General features: G+C 41.5%; 1 protein-coding gene across 1 annotated transcript; it reads right to left on the reverse strand.

Moving 5' to 3' along the window:
* Nucleotides 1-7,034: 7,034 nt before the first annotated feature.
* On the reverse strand, nucleotides 7,035-14,511 carry SNRPC (small nuclear ribonucleoprotein polypeptide C; the record flags this gene model as incomplete). The annotated part of the gene is made up of 4 exons (XM_084257614.1): nucleotides 7,035-7,159; nucleotides 10,203-10,307; nucleotides 10,468-10,557; nucleotides 14,475-14,511. 4 exons carry the CDS (start codon nucleotides 14,509-14,511, stop codon nucleotides 7,035-7,037), a joined length of 357 nt encoding a protein of 118 aa, XP_084113740.1.
* Nucleotides 14,512-24,919: the final 10,408 nt, after the last annotated feature.

Here is a 24,919-nt window from a genome sequence, read left to right on the forward strand (position 1 = left end):
GTTTGAACCATACTTTCCCCTGTGGTATTTAGCTAGAGTAGATTGATTATTGTTTAAAAGTTTCTGCCTTGCTAAGCTGCTTCTATTCTGGTCCTTTGGCTACAGAGAGCAGGCTTTTCTTGGAGTGTTTTTATTTTTTCCCTACTGGTGTTTCTTGATTGCCAGCTTCTGGCAGTTTAAAGTCTGGGATATAGGAAACAAAAAGATAATATAGAAAACTCATTGTTGTTCCTTGTGTCCTAAGTTCTTTCGCAGATCTGCCTTCTCTCAACCTTTCACAGACTCTTATGCTCCTTTTTTTTTTTTTTAAAGATTTATTTTTGTATACAAGAACTAGGGTACATGCCAGAAGTGAGGTGCAGGGGGAAGGGGTGTGTGTGAGAGGATTCACCAGAAACAGAGCGGGGAACAGAACAGGCAGAGTGACTGAAATACACTGCTGAGGGGAGCAGAGGGTGAGTCAGGAGAGGTCTGCTGTACATGTGGGTAGCTCCCTTGCCAGCTGAGGATGTAACCCCTCGTGCCACCAGGGAGGCCCATTTTCAAACTTAGCATATTGCCCTTGAATCTAAGTTATTGTTATCAGTATTTTATTTTTTAATTCCTGAATATTCCACAATCCATATATATATATATTTTTTTTTTATAGAGGCATGTTATTTATTTATTTGTTTGTTTGTTTGTTTTGTTTATACATGCACTGGGTACAGTCAGAAGCGCGGGAGGGTGAGAAAATTCACCAGAGCCAGAGCGGGGAGCAGAGCAGGCAGAAGGACCGAAGTACACTGCTGAGGGGAGCAGCGGGTGGCAGGAGAGGTCTGCGCGCCATGCGGGACCCTCCTCCGGTGGCCGGGGAGCAGCCGGGGATCGAACCGGCGCTGCAGAGGCTGCGGGCAGCTTCGCAACTCAGCGCTCAACCGCTGCGCCACCGGGGAGGCCCAATCCATATATTTTATTTTTTTATTTATTTTTTTTAAGAGACTTTTTTTTTTAAAGATTGATTGATTGATTGATACATACAAACACTGGGTACAGTCAGAAGAGCGGGAGGGTGAGAGAATTCACCAGAGCCAGAGCCGGGAGCAGAGCAGGCAGAAGGACCGAAGTACACTGCTGAGGGGAGCAGCGGGCGGCAGGAGGGGTCTGCAAGCCATGCGGGACCCTCCTCCAGTGGCCGGGGAGCAGCCGGGGATCGAACCGGCGCTGCAGAGGCTGCGGGCAGCTTCGCAACTCAGCGCTCAACCGCTGCGCCACCAGGGAGGGCCAATCCATATATTTTATTTATTTATTTATTTATTTTTAAGAGACTTTTTTTTTTTTTTAAGATTTATTGATTGATTGATACATACAAACACTGGGTACAGTCAGAAGCGCGGGAGGGTGAGAGAATTCACCAGAGCCAGAGCGGGGAGCAGAGCAGGCAGAAGGAACGAAGTACACTGCTGAGGGGAGCAGCGGGCGGCAGGAGAGGTCTGCGCGCCATGTGGGACCCTCCTCTGGTGGCCGGGGAGCAGCCGGGGATCGAACCGGCACTGCAGAGGCTGCGGGCAGCTTCTCAACCCAGCGCTCAACCGCTGCGCCACCTGGGAGGCCCCCAATCCATATATTTTAAAAACACACTTAACCGATCATTTTATTCAGACCTCAGAGCTTCCTTCACCTGCTCAGCAGGATGGCCACATCCACTTGTCATAGTACATAGTAGCAAAGATACGTTATGACAGTCTGTAAGAATTTGCTGAGCGATTTCTAATATGTGGTAGCTATCACATTCTAAAATAACTTTACTGAGGTAAAATTGACATATAATTTTTAAAATTTTGACTTATATACACACCTGTAAAATCACCACAATCAAGATAATGGACATAACCATCATTCTTGACATTTCTGTTTAGAGCTATATACTGGCCTCCCTGCTGTTCCTCCAAAACAGTAACTAGACTCTCACTTCAGGGTCTTTATACTGGCTATTCCTTCTGTCTGGAAAGCTTTTGTCCCAGACATCTGTGTGGCTTCTCGACCATTACCACTACTCCCTTTATGTCTTTCACAAAGTCATCCCTTATGCCCTTACCCGCTTTATTTTTCTTCATGACACCGATCACCCATTATCTCAATTCCCCTTAAAGTGTAAGCTCCACAAAAGGAAAGATTCATTTTACTATTATGTTCCCACCACTTAAACAGTGTCCAGAGGCCTCCCTGGCAGCACAAGGGTAGCAGCACTATAAAGGAGTCCGCAGCCACTGCAGCACGAGTTTGATCCCTGGCCAGGGAGGTGACCCACATGGCACAACAGACCGCTCCTGACTCGCCTGCTGCTCCCCTCAGCAGTGTATTTCAGTCACTCCAACTGTTCTGTTCCCCACTCTGTCTCTGGTGAATCCTCTCATCCCCCACACCTCTGGCCTGTACCCCAGAGTTCTGGTATGCATAAATAAATCTTTAAAAAAAAAAAAGTGTCCAAACTCAATAATATCAGCGTGGCAAATGCAAGGCAAGATTTTCTAGCAGGACAAGTTCATCACTATTCCTTTCTTCCCTGCACATTCTATCAGGCATGTTAGTTTCTACTGCATATAACAGAAAACTCAAAAAGGCACAGAAAAGGCATGTTCTCTTTTGCCATATGGCCTCACCTAGCTATAAGCTATAGAAAATGTGCTATTCATTGCAGATGGTTGTGGATCCAGACAAAAACTAAGAACTCTATTATTATCATGAATAGTAATAGACATGGGGGTAGGCAATCAGTAATGTCTGTCTACTGCACTAGACTTTATTATGTTACTCTTCCTTTTGTCCCTTCTCACATACTTTACTCACTACAGAAGCCTCAGTGATAAAAGGGATAAAGAGGGGGAAATCTAACATTTGAGTCAAAGGTAAAATTCTTTGTCCCATCTTCTACTTCTTTATTCTTTCAACAATTATCCCTCAAAAAGTCTTAGTATATGATGCACAGGCAAAGAAAAGGGAGGGAGGATTAGGAAATAGTTACAAAGATCTTGTATTCTTCTACTGTGTTCAAAGTCATTATCATCAGATGGGAAGAGAAGACAATGGGCTTTTTTTTAATTGGCAGCCAGAAAGGTAATCACCTCGAAGAGTAATCAAAATTACTACCAGCCACAAGGAGTGCATGGTCCTTATGTACCTGCCTACAGATGTGATATTCTAGGGATACAACTGAGGACACATACCAGAATATAATCACAAAGAAACATCAGGCAAACACAGAATGTGAAACATCCTATCAGACAGAAAGTGATGAGATTATCAGTATCATAAAAGAGATGGACTGGGCCTCCCCGGTGGCGCAGCGGTTGAGCACTGGGTTGCGAAGCTGCCCGCGGCCTCTGCGGCGCTGGTTCGATCCCCGGCTGCTCCCCGGCCACCGGAGGAGGGTCCCACATGGCGCGCAGACCTCTCCTGCCGCCCGCTGCTCCCCTTGGCAGTGTACTTCGATCCTTCTGCCTGCTCTGCTCCCCGCTCTGGCTCTGGTGAATTCTCTCACCCTCCCGCGCTTCTGACTGTACCCAGTGCTTGTATAAACAAAAAACAAACAAACAAACCAGCAAACAAATAAATAAAGCATGCCTCTACTAAAAAAAAAAAAAAAAAAAAAAAAGAGATGGACTGAGGAAACGTTCTAGATTAAAAGAGACTAAATAAGTATGACAAGAAAACAAAGTACATGATTCTAAAGAGAACGCTTAGAAATGTTCTAGATTAAAAGAGACTAAATAAGTATGACAAGAAAACAAAGTACATGATTCTAAAGAGAACGCTATAAGGAAAGGAAAAATAATACAAGGACAAACTTGAATCAACGAACAAAAATGAAAAATGGTTGGTAGATAAAATTATTGCATCAAGGTTGTATTTTCTGAGCTTGATCACTAAGCTATAGCTAAGAGGATGTACTTAGAAAATAAATACAAACATTTATGGTAAAGAGCATGATAGAAGCAACTTACTCTCAAATGGCTCAGAAAATAATAAAGAAAATGGGGTGAGGGGCCTCCCTGGTGGCGCAAGGGGTTAAGACACAACCTATGAAGCTATCCGCAGCCTCTGCAGCACAAGTTTGATCCCTGGCCAGCCAGGGAGCACCCACATGGCGCAGCCCGCTGACTCGCCCACTGCTCCCCTCAGCAGTGTACTTTGGTCAGTCTGCCTGTTCTGTTACCCACTCTATCTCTGGTGAATCCTCTCACCCACCATACCTCTGGCTTGTACCCCAAATCTTGTATGCATAAATAATCTTTAAAAAAAAAAAGGGTGAAAGACTAAAGCCAACAACAAGTGATTCTGGTCAAAGCATTAACAGTATTTTTTGTACAGTTCTTGCAACTCTTCTCTAAGTTTGAAATCCCCCCACCCTTAAAGAGCAAGGACAATAAGCAACATTCAGATTGTTTTATTCCTGCACTTGTCTGATGAACTATTCTAAATGCTGTAAATGATTCTGTGCCATAAAGTTGGGAAGGAAAGAGGTGTCTCCAATTAGTTGATATTTATTAAGTTTTTCACGAACCATTTCCAGACAATTTCAGGACACTTCTGGCAGAGAAACTTAATAGGCAAGGCTTTTTTCCTCCTGTTAACCAAATGTTTGTAGGAGTCTAAAAGATACCATCTGGCTGAAGCTATGTAACTAGGACAAACACTTAATCAGGATTGGACTTTTTCCATACAGGATAACAAAATTAGACTGTGGCTCTATGTAGGGATCCCATTTCTCATGCAACTTGGAATCAAGATGACTGGCACTCTGACAAACCGTTGTCTCCATGGCAGTGGAAATGATGCTAGCTTAGACTTTAACTGCTATGACTCTGGAAGTACCACAGAAAAGGAAGCAAATATGTTACCCCACATGTACACCAACATCTTCAATTCTTGGTATTTAGTAGTTGTACCTATATTCTGGTCTGGATTCTTATTTGTACTTACAAACTTGTTTGTACTTACAAATTCTCACATTATAATTGATTCATTTTTCAAATTAAAACCAGACATCCATCCAAGGCATAAATCAACAGAAATTCATCATCTTCACAGCCTCTTAGAAAACATAATCATCTCTTATAATAATTTACTTTAGGAGTTAATAAAAACACAAAAAGAACCTTCTTAGAATTGTCTATTCCAGGGCCTCCCCGGTGGCGCAGTGGTTGAGCGCTGGGTTGCGAAGCTGCCGGCGACCTCTGCGGCGCTGGTTCGATCCCTGGCTGCTCCCCGGCCACCTGAGGAGGGTCCCACATGGCGCGCAGACCTCTCCTGCCTCCCGCTGCTCCCCTCAGCAGTGTGCTTCGGTCTTTCTGCCTGCTCTGCTCCCCGCTCTGGCTCTGGTGAATTCTCTCACCCTCCCGCGCTTCTGACTGTACCCAGTGCATGTATAAACAAACAAACAAACAAATAAATAAATAAAAACATGCCTCTTAAAAAAAAAAAAAAAAAAAAAGAATTGTCTATTCCAGGCCTCCCAGGTGGCACAAGGGATTAAGTGTCAGCACTATGAAGCAATCCCCAGCTACTGCAGCATGAGTTCGATACCCAGCCAGGGAGCTGCACACATGGCTCAGCATCTCTCCTGTTCATCCGCTGCTCCCCTCAGCAGTGTATTTCAATAGTTCTGCTCCCCACTCTGTCTCTGGTGAATCCTCTCACTCGCCCTCTCCACTTCTGGCCTATAGCCCAGATCTTGTATGCCTAAGTAAATAAATCTTAAAAAAAAATTGTCTATTCCTACTTTTGTTCATTGTAGTTAAAATTTGCGAAATTTTTAAGGCTTTTCTGAAACTATGTAAAAGTCTTTAAAGGCTAGAAATGTATCTAGAATGGAAATTCAACAGTGAAAACATACTTTGGAAAAAGTTTCCTTTTTAAAAGTTCTAGGTGTTCCTAAGTACCTAGCTTTAAATAGGTATCTGTGTATGTACAACAGACAGCCTCCTCACCCTTAGCTGACAGCCATCCAAAGTTACATGCTGAGTCACATGTAAACAATGTAAACGGCTTGGCAAGATTTCCCCTATCAGATTTAAGTCTACAGATTTTAACAATAAATCTGAGCTATAAAATATAAGACAGACATATGAACTATTTCTGAGGCTTAAGTACATCTAAAAGGGTGTGACAAGGAGAAACTAAAGAGCAACAAGCTGTCCTGGCACTGGCGTGGACTAGAAACTGACTCAGCTTCTACAAAGGATAAGTGTAAAGATAATCTTTGTCAGGGGCCTCCCCAGTGGCACAGCAGGTTGAGTTTAGGGCTTACTTTTACAGCCACACTTAAACATCCCAGTGACAAAATAAGTAATATTCTATAACATGCTAAACTAAATAATTTTACCACTGCTATTAGCAAGTTTTCGGACTATAGGAAACCTAAGAAAAAGAGGCATTGAGGGAAAGGAGAAGCTGAGGTTAAGCCAACTCATGCCATTTTTAGCTGACATGCACAAAGTGTGAAATCTTTTTCCCTACTTCAGCAAAAAGCACTGAAAATTTTTCACTTACTACACAAAATTTTATGTGAAAAATTAAACCATCAGTGCTATTTATTATTTTAATCAAGCAAAGTTCTATGCAAGTGTTAAATTTACCAAAGTCTTGCATGAGAGAATCTATAATTAAAGGCAAGGTGCCCAAAGGGACCCAACTCCATAGCTAAGGGAAAAAAAACGTCACACAGAGAGCATGCTGAAGAGAGAATGAGCTGGAGAAACACAACTGGAATGCTTCATCTACTTTATAATACACAAAAAATACAGAGGAGAGAAAAAAGGAAACACATTTTTAAAAGAGTCGACGATTTTATTTTCACATTTCACAATACAAATGAACATTTCAGGTTTTTTTCTTTTTATCTTACTTAGTCCCTCCAAAACTATTCCCTCTCTGATAGGACGGGGGAGCAAGTCTTCCTTATCGTGCTGTTAGAAAACACCCAAAGTCACAGCACCATCATCTGCCGGTGAAGTAAAACAAGTAATAAAACTGATAGAGGCCCTCCGCTCTCCTTATCTGTCTGGTCGAGTCATTCCTGGCCGGGTGGGCACCATCATGGGTCGGGCAGGAGGTCTCATCATTGGGGGTCCAGGCATCATTGGCATGTGGCCTCCCATAGGTGGCCTCATTCCAGGAGCTGCAGAACAAAACAAAAATTTGGATTTTTAGCAATGAAGTTGATGTAGTATATACACATACTGATTCACAATGATGAACACCTGAAACACATAATGTTATCATGCAATTTCAGTAAGAAAGAGAAGGAAAGGTGAGAAAACCGTACTTATGAAGGTTTGATGGGAATTCAATTAAAGATAAAAAAGGACCCCTTGGGAAAATGCTGGAAAAAAGACATACTTGAGAAGGAAAAAATAGGCAGTAAATTCATCGTGTCTAAATTATTTAGATATTCTCAAACAAAAAAGAAAAAGGTAACTACAAGAACCATAGAGGAATCATGACCTAATACTAGTAAGAGGAAAACTATTAATAGACTGAGACTGGGACTCAATTCCATAAACTGGTCTTCTCACTCACAGAAATTCACAACTAAGTTACAAGTCATTCAGTCAGCTCTTTCATCAGTTCTATCCATCATACAGCCAGGAGCTATTTCATGAATGTACACAGGTACAGAGGACAATCGTCCCACTAAGCATTTGTTTAGAGTTGTAGGAAAGATGTGCAGGTCAGGCTGAAAATCTCAGTAATCATACTCAAAGGAAGCCAAGAAAAATAATACCCAACGATATACTGAACTGTAACAATTAGCGCAGACAAATGACTTTTCGAGAGCATTTTAGAAACTATTAATGATTTCTTGAAGTATCCTATTTAAAAAAAGCCAGCTAAGTAAATGAGCCAAGTAAGAAAGGGCAAGCAGAAATGTGGGGGTTGGGGAAGAATACAGGCAGCTTCATGGAATTGGTAATGTTCTACCTCCTCAGCTGAATGGTAGGGTCACAAGAATTCATTTTATTATTATGCCTCATGATTTCCATGTTATATATCTTTATAAATGTCAGATTTTATCTAATTATTAACTAAATTATTTTTGATTAAAAATGGTTCAAGAGAAAATTCAAAGCTGAATACATCTTTATCACAAAACTTAGAACAAATATAAGTACAGATACAAAATCCAACAGGTACAGAATCTTTTTAAGATCTATTCCAATAGGAACAGAGAATACTAAACTTGTATCTTATTTAAAAAATCTCACCATAACATAACTTGTATTCAACATTTCTTATAAGACTGATCTAGACCCAAGATCAAAATCAAGGCATCCATAAACATTTCTTTTTTGGTTTCCACAGTGCATTTAATTTTTAATTTGTTGCCAACATTAGCAACTGGCAACTCTAATTATGGTAAGAAAATCTAGATTCCTTTTTTCAACTTTTCCCTATGATGTTCAAATATAAACAAGAAAAGAAAAAATATAATGAACATCCACATGCCCATCATCCAGCTTGAACAATTATCCATCCAGAGTCAAAACAGTAAATACTCAGGAGGAATGGGAGCACCATGCATGACTCAAAAGTCAACTCAGCTGAAGCTGAGTTCTAGCAGCCTTCTTTAGGTGGGTCATGATGCCCCAGTTCACCACACACCTAACCCCTCTGAGAATCAGAGTTTGTAAGTGATTTAAGAATGCAAAAGACACTATCTAAATCACTCCTATTGTGTTTTAGGTTCATAAGCCATTAAGGTAGCAACTCTTTTTTTTTTTAAAGATTTATTTATTTATGTATGTACATAAGAACTGGGGTACAGGCCAGAGGAGTGGGGGATGAGAGGATTCACCAGAGACAGAGTGGGGAACAAAACAGGCAGACTGACTGAAGTACACTGCTGAGGAGAGCAGCGGGAGAGTCAGGAGAGGTATGCTGAGCCATGTAGGTTGCTCCCTGGCCATCTGGGGGATTGAACTTGCGCCACAGAGGCTTTGGTAAGGTAGGAACTCTATCTATATTCCCCACCCCTCTAAATGAAACTCACAGAAAGCATACTAAATGCTTCTAGCCAGGAAGCTACTCTAATACCTGTGTACTCTCTTACCTGTTGAGAATAAGCATCTTATGTCAGCTGTACTTACATGTTTTTATGCAAACCATAGAGAATAAAAAAAAGAACTATTTCTATAAAAACTAAGTTGACAATTAGAGGAAACTGATCTAGACCTAAGAATCAAGCAAATTATTCCCAAAAAACTGTGTCAAATTTGGTAGGCAAGATAATAAAAAAAATTACAAACAGACTGCTTTACAAGGTCTCTAACCACTTCAAAGAAAATAAAATTAAAGTTGACGAAAGAATGTATTATGGGTATGTTGTATTGATATGCAAGAAATATATGGTATTCCAATCAGCAGATTTGTTCTCAAACCAAAGATTCTGATCATGTAGCAGAAAAATTCACAAACATATGTGTTTTTATGTTAAAATAAAATGTCTGAGGTCTTAATTTTCTTCCCCTTCCCAAATAAAAGAGTAATTACTAGGCATAAGCAGTTTTTCATATACTGATTTGACTTAATCTACAAGATTAAATCAGCAACAGGAGGTAGCTCTGCTTCAAATCAAAATTTAAAAAAGTAGCACAAGTGTGTACTCATCCAGTGGGACAAGTTCATCTACCCTTTTCCTCATTATAACTGATCAAAGTCAGGAGAAGGGAGGAAAAAAGAGACATTCTTTTTTCAGTAGTGCAAGGTCTTTGAATACCATCCAGTTATACTGACACACCAAAAAACTATTTTTCTATCATTATAGATTCACCGAATATAATTTGTTGCAATAATAAATGTATACAGCTAATTATTAACTCCACTTAACTGGAAACTCAAAACACAATGGAGGGCCTCCCCGGTGGCGCAATGGTTGAACGCTGGGTTGCGAAGCTGCCCACAGCTTGGGCACTGGTTCAATCCCCGGCTACTCCCCGGCCACCGGAGGAGGGTTCCACATGGCGCACAGACCTCTCCTGCCGCCCGCTGCTCCCCTCAGCAGTGTACTTCAGTATGCCTGCTCTGCTCCCTGCTCTAGCTCTGGTGAATTCTCTCACCCTCCCGCGCTTCTGACTGTACCCAGTGCTTGTATAAATAAATAAAAATAAATCTTTTTTTTTAAAAAAAAAAAAAAACCACAATGGAAAGAGAGCCAAACTTACCGGGCCCTACTGGCATCATCCCAGGAGGAGGAGGGCCCATCATTGGCATCATGGGAGGGCCGCCCATGTGCGGTGCTGGCATCATACCAGGGCGAGGAGGACCCGCTGAAACAAAGAATGGTGTCAGAAAATATGCTTATATATTAACATTTTCTCTTCTTAATCAAACAGGGCCTCATGATCTGGGCCAACTGTGAGATCATTTAACAAAACCAAAGGATAATCTGCCCAGTTAGACCCCCAATATGAAATTTTATGAACTTACGGAGACTGGGAGGAGGTGGGATCATTGCCCCCGCAGGAGGAGGAGCAGAGAATGGAGTAGGAGGAATCTTTCCTTGTTGAAATGCAGCAGCTTGGGAGAGAGAGGGAAAAATCAACATACAGTGAAAAAAGGTTCAACCACCCAGTTTACCAGTTTCTTTTAAATACTTAAAGGCTCCAATTATTTCATTCTAAAAAAGTATTCATTTTAGATTACTACATCATGTCCTACACAATTTTAAAATCAACTTTAGGTATTTACCAGCAATGAATTAGCTTACTGTTTGGGGTTTTTTTTTAACCTGTTTTTATTTAGCTGGCATTTCTACAGCTGAATTAACTACAAGAGATTGGTGTGGGAACATCCTACCTATCTATCAGTGTCTTACCAAAGACAGTCAGCTTTACTTATTTTAAGATTTATGTATGCATACAAGAGCTGGAGTGCAGGACAGAAGAGGGACGGGGACGGGGTGTGTGTGTGTGTGTGTGTGTGTGTGTGTGTGGATTCGTGTGTGTGTGTGTGTGTGTGTGTGTGTGTGTGTGTGTGTGTGTGGATTCACCAGAGACAGAGTGAGGAGCAGAAAAGGCGGATCGAGACAGTCATCTTTATTTTTTTCTTTTAAGATTTATTTTATTTATGCATACAGAGCTGGGGTGTAGGCCAGAGGTGTGAGGGAATAAGATGATTCACAAGAGACAAGAGTAGGGAGCAGAACAATTAGATCCACTGAAATACTCTGCTGAGGGGAGCAGCAGACAAAACAGGAAAGGTCTGCTGCGTCATGTGGATAGCTCCCTGGCCGGGGATCAGCTGATAGCTTCATAGTGCTGTGACTTTGTGCCACCAGGGACACCCAAAGACAGTCATCTCTAAACTGTGGTTATAAATCACATCTAGAGTTCACAGTTTTGTTAGAGAAAAGTGTCCTACCTACCCAAAGGCCAGTCTTGTATACTTTAATCCTACTGTCCTGAGTCGAAACAATGCATTATTTTGGTTTACTAGTCCTGAAATTAATGCAGAGCTAGAAGACACGACCAATTTCAATGCAAGAGCCTGATCTAAAGGATATTATGATATTAAAAAATGCCTAATACAACAGACTTAATTTTCCTCTCAATGTGAGGCACAAATGAAAACAAAGACCCGGAATAGCATTTATTTTAGGGGTCACATATACTAAAATATGCACTCATAAAATTTATTCCCGAATGTAAGGCCTCCCAAATTCTGTGATGTCCACACCCTTTGTACTGCATACCCTCATCTCACTCTACCCCTACCAGTGCAAAGGAGGTGGAGTTAAGTAAATTGTTGATAATTTATGAACAGCTGTTCATATGTCTCTAAAATAAAGTCTGTACTAAATAAGGGATTTTATCCAATCAAAAAGGCAGCTCCCGAGCCTCCCCTGGTGGTGCGGTGGTTGAGCACTGGGCTGTGAAGCTGCCCACAGCCTCTGCAGCACTGGTTCGATCCCCGGCCACCAGCGGGGGTCCCACATGGTGCAACAGACCTCTCTTGCCTCCCCTCAGCAGTGTATTTCGTCGGTCTGCCTGTTCTGTTCCCCGCTCTGGCTCTGTGAATTCTCTCGCCCTCCCGCACTTCTGACTGTACCCAGTGCTTGTATAAATAAATAATCTTTAAAAAAAAAAAAAAAAGCAGCTCCCACGTTGTGGAAGAACAGTTTTAAAGACTAAAAAGGGAGAGGCTAAAATTATGAGTTCCATTGTAGCCTCAATGTCAATTTAATCATGACATTATAAGGTGTATTCTTAAAAAAAATTTATATTTATTTATGCACACAAGAACTGGGGTATAGGCCAGAGGTGCAGGGGCTGAGAGGATTCACCAGAGACAGAGTGAGGAACAGAACAAGCAGACTGACTGAAATACACTGCTGAGGGGAGCAGCAGGCGAGGCAGGAGAGGTCTGCTGCGCCATGTGGGTCACCTCCCTGGCCAGGGATTGAATTCATGTTGCAGTGGCTGCAGGTAGCTTCATAGGTTGCGTCTTAACCCCTTGCACCTCCAGGGAGACCTAGAAGGTGTATTCTTAAGGTCTAGTCTCATCCAAAATGCTTTCATCAAAAATACTTAACTTCTTTTGCTGTGCATAAAAAAAAAAAAAAAATGACTTAAAGAAAATAAAGCTAGCGGATGGTCTCACTCATAGCAGGAATCTAGAAAACTTAAATAAGGGACCAGGAAAATGAATAACTATAAGAAAGTGAAAATCAAAATCAACAAAAAACTATGAACCAAAGACACTCTATGGGGGGTGGGGAGGGGAGGGGAGGTACTGGGGTCAAAATAAGGGGGTTGCAATTGTATGGGGAATATAAAAATAGAATTTATTTTAAAAAATAATAAAATTATATGAAATGTTAAAAAAAAAAAAGAAAATAAAGCTAGCCGTTAATGCCAAGAAACTTCTAACATCTTTCCTAACAAGGGAAAATAGAAAAAATGTTTATTTTTTCAAATAAAATGGAGTAACATCTGAGATTTGCTCTTTAATTATCCAAGAGAGAGAAACAGGAATAGAGAGGAGTAGATGAAGGCATTCAATGACTTCTGATTGGGGGCAACTCCCTCCAACACTTATACAAAGCTTGGAGAAATTTTTAGTTGTCACCGTTTGGGAAATGCTACTTGCCATCTCGTGGGTAGAAGCCAGAAATGTTGCTGAACATCCTACAACATACAGGACAGTCCCACAGTGAAGAATTATCCAGTCTAAAATAGCAATAGCAGGTCTCCCTGGTGGCGCAAGGGGTTAAGCACAGCACTGTGAAGCTATCACAGCCTCGGCTGCACGAGTTCAATACCCGGCCGACCAGGGAACTACCCACATGGCACAGCAGACCTCTCCTGTCTCGCCCGCTGCTCCCCTCAGTACTGTATTTCAGTAGATCTGCCTGTTCTGTTGACCACTCTGGCTCTGCTCAATCCTCTCATCCGCCTTTACCCCAGTTCTTGTATGCATAAATAAATCTTTTTTAAAAAAAATAGCAATAGCAGTAAGTGTGAGAACCTTTATAGAAATGAAAACAAGATTGTTGTAGCTGGGTGGCTGGAGGGAGGGTAGTCATTAGAGAGTAGTTGGTTGAGAGTGTCCCTTTTTTAAAAAAAAAAAAACATTTTAAAAGGACAAGTTTATTAGGAAAAAGAAAAAGAGAGACACCTGCATAGACACAGGCAGAGATCTGCTGCTGCTGCTTTGCAAAGGGAAAAGGCTTTGTGAGAAGAAAAGTCTGAATAGTCTAAAAGTGTCACTTTGTTTGAAATTTTCCACAACACTTTTGATTTTTTTAAAAGTCACATCACAATCAAGGTCCACATTTGCCTGCCAGCTCTGAGTACAATGCATGATTAAGGCCATGTTGCAAATACACCACAATGACCTAATATAGGAACACAAGATCTTGTTCAGCCAGTGACTTGGATCCAACTAGCCTAAACAACAAAAATGTTACTAATTAAACAAAATGAGTATGACATGCACAACAGGGTCCAAAACATACCAAGACTATTTTGTCACATTAGTTATTTCCTTTTTGAGCAGTTATCATTGTGAGGAGCACAAATAAGAGACTCAAAGTTGTTCAAACACTAAAACTACAATCCTACTCCCCACCTTTTCCTATTGTAAAAGGAAAATAGTTTAAAAACTGAGTCACGACAGAGAGGGTTTTAAACCAATCTACTACAAAATCTCGTGTGTGTCAATAAAGAAATATCAGGTAACTCGATTACTCTCTGGCCACTTCCCAGTCTAACCAGTTCCTGATTGCTGTATCTATGACTGCTCTAACCTCAATAATTAATATTAATGTGTTCCTATAGCCCTGGGAAACCACTGACCTTCCACTTCTTTCATTCAACACATTAGAATGCTGCTGTTTATCATTCAGAATGAGTTGCTTCTGTGAAAAACAACATAGTAGGGACAATAAAGAATGGGACCATTCTACCACATCAGAACAAGAGACTGGCACGTACTTGTTTTGTCAATCAGGCTCTGCGCCTGCTCTTCCATCCATTTCTGATAGTAGTCTTTTACATTCTCTTTGTGTTTCCTACCACTGCAGTGTGTCTTTCTCACAGATGGCTGTAAAACAAAAAGATCATATCACTCACAGAAACAAATTTCCAAAACTAGAAATTTTATGAAACTTTACTTTTATACAGGTAGCCTGAATACTTTTAGCAGTTTTACTGGGTGTTAAAGCACCATTTATAAACATCATCCAACAACACATTGTGGTAATGTATCTGCTATGTTTATTACTTAAACCATAGTCAACAAACTATGGCCCGTTAGTCCACCACCTGAATTTGTTAAAAAATAAAAAGTATTGGAACACTTACATTCTTCTGCTTATGAACTGTCTATGTTTTCTCTGTGCAAAGGCAGAACTGAGTTAATTGCAACAAAAACCATACAGTACATAAACCTGAAATAATTATAATCTGGCACTTTAAGAAAAAGTTTACAACCCCTGATCTAGAACACAATGCTACTTTAATGCCCTTTCTTAGGTTATTCCATGGCAACAGAATATAGTTAACATATATTTAAATTACCCTGTTTATGAGAATGTATTTAAGATTTATTTTATTTATTTATGCATACAAGAGCTGGGGTATAGGCCAAAGGTGTGGGGTTGGGGGGTGAGAGGATTCACCAGAGACAGAGTAGGGAACAGAATAGGCAGATCCAGTGAAGTGCACTGCTGAGGGGAACAGTGGGCGAGACAGGGTTAGCTCCGTGGCCAGTTGGGGATCAAACTTGTGCTGCAGTGGCTGCTGATAGCTTCATAGTACTGAGACTTTACCCCATGCACCACCAGGGAGGCCCAAGAACGTATTCTTTTAAATGACTATGAGTCTACAGTACAGATTCCATACAAATCACCTACAGAACTTGGTCTCTAGTGCAATAATCTTTTGGTTCTTTCTTAAACAGCTTTACTGAGGTTATCTGACACAAAACGAACTCCACACATTTGACTCATTAGTTTTTATTTTTTTTGGGGGGGGGCGCTTTCTTTTTTCCATATTTTGAATGTTTATATATATTTATATATATACATATTATATATATATATATATAAAAAACATCATTGTTCATTTTAAAACATTGTTTGCTTCCCCCCACCTCTGACCCCCCCTCAGGTGTAGTCCCCATAAAATTTCCTTCACCAATGCATCTGTGTACCATCACCAGTCCCCTGTACTCCTCCCTTTCTCCCTCATTCCCTCCCTCCTATCTCTCTCCCTCCTCCTCCCCTGCAGGATGTCTCTGGTTTATAATTTGACTTGTTTTTTTAAGGTAACATTTATTTAACACTATGTGCCAGGCATCATGCTAAGCTCTTTATAAGCAGTGTCTAAATGTTCATAAAAATCAAATGAGCATGGTAAATGGAATACTAATCAACAAGAATCACTAATACATGCAATGTGGATGAATCTTAAAAATATGCTGTTGCGCTGGGACTACATCAAATTAAAGAGCTTCTGCACAGCAAAAGAGACAATAACCAAAACAAAGAGAAACCCCACCGACTGGGAGAACATTTTTGCACACAACACTAATGATAAAGCACTCATCACAAAAATCTACAAAGAGCTGATGAGACTCAACAAAAACAAAGAAAATAATCCAGTCCAAAAATGGGCAGAAGAGCTACAAAGAAACTTCACTGAAGAGGAAATGCAAATGGCCAACAGGCATATGAAAAAATGTTCAACATCACTTGTAATCAGGGAAATGCAAATCAAAACTACAGTAAGATGCCATCTTACACCAGTGAGAATGGCACATATTAAAAAAACTAGCAACAACAAATGTTGGCGAGGTTGTGGAGAAAAACGAACTCTCCTGCACTGCTGGTGGGAGTGCAAACTGGTCCAACCGCTATGGAGAGCTGTGTGGAGATTTCTGGACCTACTAAACATAGAGCTTCCATATGATCCAGCAATTCCACTCCTAGGTATTTAGCCAAAGGACACAGAAACATTAATTCCAAAGGGCACCTGCACGCCTATGTTTATAGCAGCACTATTTACAATAGCTAAGCTTTGGAAACAACCCAAATGCCCAAAAATAGATGACTGGATCAAGAAGATGTGGCACATATACACCATGGAATATTACTCAGCAATCAAAAAAGGATAAACACATGCAGTTTGCAGCAACATGGATGGAGCTAGAAGGGATCATGCTCAGCGAAATAAGTCAGAAAGAAAAAGAAAAATACCGGATGGTATTTTTCACTCATAGCAGGGATTTAGAAAACTTAAATAAGAGACCAGGAAAAAGACTAATCAATACAAAGTAAAAATCAAAGTCAACAAGCAACTATAAACCAGAGACACACTACTGGCGGCGGAGGGGTGGAGGGGAGGCAGGGAGAGGAAAGACTAGAGTCAAAATAAGGAGGGGTGCAATTGTATGGGGAATGTAACCATAATGAAAATGCATACACTGTGCAAAGATAAAAAATGATGTAAGAATTATATAAAGTATTAAAAAAATATGCTGCTGCTCAGAAATCAGACACACAGAATATATAAGACTCCACATTCATAATTAATTTTAAAACCAGTAACACCAAATGTTAATAATAAAAATCAGATCAATTGGGGCCTGGGGTACAGGAAATTGACTACAAAAGACCATAGGGGAACTTTCTCGGGTGATGGAAATAATCAATGTCTTGGTATATACAAGAAGTAATTATAGGCGCCTCCCTGGTGGCGCAGCACTATGAAGTTGTCCGCAGCCACTGCAGCACAAGTTCGATCCCCAGCCAGGGAGGTGACCTACATGGCACAGCCGACCTCTCCTGTCTTGCCCGCTGCTCCCCTCAGCAGTATATTTCAGTAGATCCACCTGTCCTGTTCCATATTCTGCCTCTGATGAATCCTCTCACTCACCTACCCCCCACCCAGCACCTCTGGCCTGTACCCTGGCTCTTATATGCATAAATAAATAAACCCTTTTAAAAAAAAGTAATTATATGACAAGCCATCAAACTGTAAACCTAAAATGTGTGCATTTAACAAAAATTATAATTCAGTAAAATTAGTTTTAGAGACATGCCTCAAAATGCACAGCTGGTGAGAAACAAACCAAGGCCTGGAATTCAAATCTCCTTCAGCTGCTCCCCCTGGCTGTTTCTCTCCTTTTGGTATATCCACTCTTTACATATCTGCTTTAGTGCCAGTTGATTGACCAACATCACCAAGTAGAGACTTACTTTTTAAGGTTTACATTACATTAAAACAAGACTAACAACAAAACCATGCCTAAGTTCAAAAGTTACACCACCAAATGTTTTATACATATCAAAGTGCACAAAAGGGACTTGGAAGTATTCTAGTATTTTCACAAAACATCATTTAAAAAAGTACTACAGGGCCTCCCTGGTGGAACAAAGGGGTTAAGATGCAACCTATGAAGCTGCCCGCAGCCACTGCAGCACAAGATCGATCCCCAAGCTGGCCAGGGAGCAACCCACATGGCGCAGACCTCTCCTGACTTGCCCACTGCTCACGTCAGCAGTGTACTTCGATCAATCCGCTTGTTCTGTTCCCCACTCTATCTCTGGTAAGTCCTCTCACCTCCCACACCCCTGGCCTGTACCCCAGCTCTTGTATGCATAAATGAATATTAAAAAAAAAAAAAAGGACTACGCCCACTGCCCCCCTTAGCAGTGTGTTTCAGTTGTCTGCCTGTTCTCCCTGCGCTGTCTCTGGTGAATCCTCTCACCCTCCTGTGCCTCTGGCCTGTACCCCAGCTCTTGTATAAAAATAAATAAATCTTAAAAAAAAATTTAAAAAAAAAAAGTACTACAGAGGTTCCTGACTTTCATAAAGAAACATTTGTTTTAAAGAGAGATTTTTCAATTATCTCTCAATTCTGGCATTTGCAAGATAAGTAGGTAAATGACAATATAGTGCTGAAAAAAGGGTAGAAAGGTAGAGATCCTTCACTAACAATTTAAGGAAATTATAACTAGGTATTTGACCCAGAGAAGAGACAAACAATTAACAAAATGAAAAACCAAGACTGGGGATCCATAAGCAAGCTATTACCAATTTAGCTAACTGAACGAGTCTTTTACAATAATACCCAGAAATATTATTTCTTTAAGAGGAACCACCCTACTTATAGTTCCCACAAGTCTATTATTATTATTTTTTTTATAGAGGCATGTTTTATTTAGTTTGTTTGTTTTGTTTATACATGCACTGGGTACAGTCAGAAGCGCGGGAGGGTGAGAGAATTCACCAGAGCCAGAGCAGGGAGCAGAGCAGGCAGAAGGACCGAAGTACACTGCTGAGGGGAGCAGCGGGCGGCAGGAGAGGTCTGCGCGCCATGTGGGATCCTCCTCCAGTGGCCGGGGAGCAGCCGGGGATTGAACCAGCTCCTCAGAGGCCGCGGGCAGCTTCGCAACCCAGCGCTCAACCGCTGCGCCACCGGGGAGGCCCCACAAGTCTATTTTTGCTGAACTACATCAACCACGTGCTAGAAAGAATTCCAAATTGACAATATAGAAATAGAAATCATGTGCTAGATTCTTGCAGCTACATTAAAGATGACAAGATCAAGAGTTCAGATTCAGACTCCGCAGAGGCAGCAAACTATAGAGCTACAATTTTCAAGGTGTAGTTCAGATAATGAAGGATCTCTGAGACCCTTTCAGGGAGTGAGCAATGCCAAAATAGTTTCAAATAGTACTAAGACATTTCTTTCCTTTTTCACTGTATTGACATTTGTACTGACATTTATGATGCCAAACTCATGACATTTTAAAATGAGTCAAAGCAATGGCACCCAATGCACTAGTGAATATGTCCTTCAACGTCATACACTCCTGAGGAGAAGGGGAGACTAATTTCATGAAGACTGTCCTTGATGGGGCCTCCCTGGGGGTGCAAGGAGTTAAGTCTCAGCACTATCAAGCTATATGCAGCCACTGCAGCACCAGTTCCATCCCTGGCCAAGAAGCTAACCCACATGGCGCAGCAGACCTCTCCTGTCTCGCCCACTGCTCCCCTCAGCAGTGCATTTCAGTAGATCTGCCTGTTTTGCTCCCCATTCTGTCTCTGGTGAATCCTCTCACCCCTCCCCCCCCCCCACCTCGGGCCTACACACCAGTTCTTTGTATGTATAAATAAGTATTATAAAAAAAAGACTATCTTTGAAGGAATAAAATTTTTAATTTAATTAAATCTCAACCCTTGAGTTCATGTCTTTTTAATATTCTGGATGAATGATGGGAAGTACGTACAAAGCACTTAAGGGTTGCATACTAAAGTATGCTATTTCAAAGGAAAGCGGGCACATAATTTGTTCGAGTGCTTCTGTAATGTAAGATCATTTTTATTTGAAACGACAACTGAGAAATAAACTGGTCATTCAGATTTCTCAAAAATACATGAAGTGAGCCTGTCACTTCAAGCAGAGCAATCAACAGTATTAATTGCCAATGCTAAAATTTGCATTTCCAAGCAAAACTGAGAATTCCAGAAAATCTAATATGCCATACAGAGTTTGTCAGTGTCCCAATACCTAAAAAAGTCTTTTCTCATTAGATTGTGCCATGAATGAATGTGAATTTTTATAATATATGATAAAAGAGTCAGTCAAAGTGCAATATGAACCAATAATTCCAATGTAACCATATGAAAAATCTGATACAGATTCAGAGTCCATGCTACAACTAGCCACATGTTGTGTTTTGGTGCAATTATATAAAGTATTAAACAATATACATATATAAAAGAATATCCACAATTATCTAAAAAAGCTATTAAAGTGCTCCTCCTTTTTTTCAAGTATATAGGCTTATATGTGAGGCTGGGTTCTTCTTATACTTCAACCAAAATAATATATTGTAACAGACTTAAAGGAGAAATGAGAGTCCAAACATCTTCCATCAAGTCAAACATTACTAAGGTTTGCAAAAATGTTAAAAGAAGGCCATTCTTCATACTAAATATTTTGATTTGGAAAATAGCTACCTTTTAATTTTTTTAATGTAAAATGTTTTTTGTTACTTTTAAATGAATTAGTATCTTAAAAAAAAAAGATTTATGCATACAAGAGCTGGGGTACAGGCCAGAGGTGTGTGTATGGGGGGGGGGTGAGAGGATTCACCAGAGGTAGAGTGGGGAGCAGAACCAGCATCTACTGAAATACACTGCTGAGGGGAGCAGCGGGCCAGACAGGAGAGGTCTGCTGCGCCATGTGGGCTGCTGGCCACAGCTGGCCAGGGATCAAACTTGTGCTGCAGAGGCTACAGACAGCTTCATAGGCTGCGTCTTAACGCCTTGCGCCACCAGAGACGCCCCTGAATTAGTATTTCTTAAATTTTAATTTCAATACACCAAATAAAGATATAAACCACATAATCCAACAATTTTTTTAATAGCCCGGTAATATTTAAGAGTGTAAAGCACCAGAAAAAAAAAAAAAAAAGAGTGTAAAGCACCAAGAAACAAAAAGGTTTTGAGAGATGCTGACACAGCAGCCCTAGAGTTTAACTAGGTTCATCTTCCAGCTCTTAACTACCTGATGCTTTTTTAACATTCAGTCAGTTATTCCTCCACACAGACTCAGTTCCCTCCTCCATAAACTGGGAGATGATACTAATTTCATGGACTAATCATAGAGCATTAAACAAAATCGACACATGTAAAGCATTTGTAACAGCCTGACACACACTAAGTATTCAATCGTAGTGGCTGATAGTATGTTAAGCAATTTTTAATCAAAGTATTCTGTTTCAAATCAATGCATTTCTTTGTGATTCAAACACTTGCCTGCCCACTACAAATATTTGAGCTTTTTTTTTTTTTTTTTAATAGAGGCATGCTTTATTTATTTGTTTTGCTGGTTTGTTTGTTTGTTTTGTTTATACATGCACTGGGTACAGTCAGAAGCGCAGGAGGGGGAGAGAATTCACCAGAGCCAGAGAGGGGAGCAGAGCAGGCAGAAGGACCGAAGGACACTGCTGAGGGGAGCAGCGGGCGGCAGGAGAGGTCTGCGCGCCATGTGGGACCCTCCTCCGGGGGCCGGGGAGCAGCCGGGGATCGAACCGGCGCTGCAGAGGCCGCGGGCAGCTTCGCAACCCAGCGCTCAACCGCTGCGCCACCGGGGAGGCCCTATTTGAGCTTTTTAATCTCCAAACCTGACAAAACTTATTCATTTTGATTCCCCAGTGTAAACACTAACCAATGTAAGACTAATAACGTCAAATTATGAAGACAGTTACAGGCAAGATGAAAACAGAAACACTTAAACTGTCTTCTCCAAGGAGTAGCCCTTAAACCTCAGCAGGACAAAAACCACAAACTCATGACTAAAAAAAAAAAAAAAAATTACTACACATAAGGTCTTTGAAACTTTAAAGAAATACCACTTACAGAGTCATGGGTGAGGTACGTATCGCAGTAGTCACAATAAAACCTACGAGTGGAAGGCGGAGAAAAAAGACAAAATGAAACCAGTTAACAGATGCCCAACCACCGAAGTGCTGTTCACTGTAGGTTAAAAACACACGTCACGTATGCACGATTTGAAGACATCAAACAAAGCATCTTGACACACACCGCTTTTTTGTGGCCTCCCCGGAATCGACCGCCACACTCGAAAAAGGTACGTATCTGCAGTCCGCGTCTCCCCCCGCCCCCGAGATCCTCTCCTTTCTCTAAGGGCTTTAGAAGCCAGAGCCCGTCCTGCGCTGCCCCACAAGTTCATAACCAGTGATCCCGACCGCGAACAATCCCAGAATCCGATTCCCACTCACTTAGGCATGTTGCTCCGCAGGCCGTTGGGCGCCCAGTTCGGCGCCGCCCGGATATGACGCACACAGCAAGCGCCGACGCAGCGGAAACGACGACCGAGCGCGACTTTACAAACCCCCGCGCGTCGTCCAATCGGCGGGCGAGCTGTGCGGCGGCGGCTCTGTGCGTGCGGGGCCGGAAGAGGGGCGGGCCCTTCCTTTCTTCGTCACCCACAGGGAAGCGGGAAGGCGAGTACTATGACCTGGAGGTTAAATCCACGCCCTTTTAGTGTTGATTCCGGAAGTTTCGTGAAGCTTGTTATACATTCTCTGGACTAGTATCCAATGATTGCCTGCCTTCCTCGTACCCCTACCCCTCCACCACCCCCTGTGCTGTATGTGAGAAGATAACACCAAGCGAGCGGGACAAAAACTCGCCCAAGTGGAGTTGACATTGGAAACGAGAGATAATAAAGCCCATATGTAATAGGATAAGTGGAAGCAAATAATGGGGGGGGGGGAATGAAGGGAGTTCACCTTTAAGACAAAGCAAGATTGCTGAGAAGGTGACAACGGAGAAATAATAGTCTTCTTAACGGAATAAAGCTAAGTGTAAGCTGATTTACACAGCATGGCTTCTTTGAGTCTCATTAACCCCAGGAGATAGCACAATAGACTCTCCAATTTCAAGTACCATTTCACTGCTTCCTAGCTGTGCTGCTTGCACAAGTTAAACTTTCTGAACTTCAGTTTCCTCAGCTGAAAAACATGGTCAATAATTGTTACTTGGGGGATTCGAGAAAAAATTAAATGCAGGAATGCTTTTAAAGTATTTAGGGCAATATCTGTACAGATTAAGCCTTATACAAATGGCAGTTATCTTTACATAGTTGGGGATTCATAATGTTAGCTGGCAGACCGAAGGGCACCCTTGGCCCCCCCAACCCTGCCTGGCCTATATGGGTCCTGCCATCTACCACATAAAGACAAACATATTCTTAGTGTGTAAGCCTTTCAATAGAAAAAGACATTAATAGAATTAGTGTGCAATAGAAGAGAAAGAACAGTTAAAATAGTTTCCCCATGAAACACCCATTTACCAATCCCCTCATAGGTGAATGTTCAGCCAAACAAGGTGGGCCCAAAGCAGGGCCACTGAGACCAGCACTTTCTGGTGGGGACCCATAAAGAAAGGGGCAGAAGGGGCCAGGTAATTCTGGAAGGAAAAGAGCAAAATCAAAACACGAAGCAAGGTAAAGGTTGCCGCTGTCAGCTTTCCCATGGGTCTCTCACCCACTTCTCTTTCAAGTGTCTCCTTCCATGTCCCCCAAGTCCCACCAGGGACTTGCAAGATCAAGACCAAGAAGCAAACGCAGGCTTCTTCACATGTCTCTCTGCTCCAAGTCCCCCCTCCAGGCCTTTTTCTAGTCTCTCCTCCTTCCTTCCTTCGTTCTCTCCCAAGTCTTTCCCCCAGTCTTTTTTTCAGCTACTCCTCACTGCTCAGCTCCGCCCTTCTTTGGGTGGGGCAGGGAACCTAGAACCTCCCCTTTCTATGGATATCACACTATTACAATAGGAGTAACTTGTCCACAGATATAAGCTATTCTCATAACAAAGCCAAACAGCCATAGTGATCCATCAGACTCCAAAATGACCTGACTCCTGGTGGAGAAAAGGGGTTAAAATAAGGTCTTCCCTGGTGGCCTAGGGGTTAAAGACACAAGCTGCGGCCAGCCACTGCAGCACCAGTTCCATCCCCAGCCAGCCAGGGAGCTACCCACATGGCACAGCAGACCTCTCCTGTCTCACCCGCTGCTCCTCTCAGCAGTGTATTTCAGTAGATCTGCCTGTTCTCCCCACTCTCTCTGGTGAATCCTCCCCCCCCCCCTGTACCTCTGGCCTACACCCTAGTTCTTATATGCATAAATAAATCTTTTTTGTAAAAAAAAAAAAGGGAAATAAGTATTGGAAGGTGGGAGTTCTTCTGCTCCATATTGAATATGGAATTGCAACCAAAATAATAATAATTACTACTTTATTTGCTCACCATATGATAGGTGCTTTAAATGCATTAATTTATGTAATCTAGTCAACCACCTTACTTGTCAGATGAGGAAACAGCTTTAACAAAGTTGAGTGTATCACAAAGATTACTTCCTTAAAACAAAAATCCTCTCACATTACACCCTAACTTCCTCCATGAAACTAAGTGAAATCAAGTAATCAAATATCTCCAAATTCAAATATCTCCAAATTCCCATTCTTCCAGCTCCATACTATAAAAAAAGACAGGCCCTGAATGGCTGGCTGGCAACAGTCTTCCTTGGGTGGGGATGAGTGAGAAATTGTAATTGACAGCCCCACTGAAGAGAAGGGGAGGAGTACCCAAGAGTTGGGGGAGTATTGTTTTTAAAAGTACGGAAAACGTTCTGGGCTGAAAATGGTATTTACAGCTGCTGCTCTAACAGAGGTATCGCCATAAAAATGGAAGCTTAAGAGCAGAAAAATTTAGGATGGAAGTTTTCACAAGGTCAGAAACCAGAGGTGGGATTAGAGATGATTATCAGCTACAGAAAACAACCCAACCTGACCTCAAAGCAACAAAATCCACAGAAATTTCATCAAAGAACACAAACACGGTATACA

This window comes from Talpa europaea, assembly GCF_964194135.1.
Source record: "Talpa europaea genome assembly, chromosome: 2".
Classification (NCBI taxonomy): domain Eukaryota; kingdom Metazoa; phylum Chordata; class Mammalia; order Eulipotyphla; family Talpidae; genus Talpa; species Talpa europaea.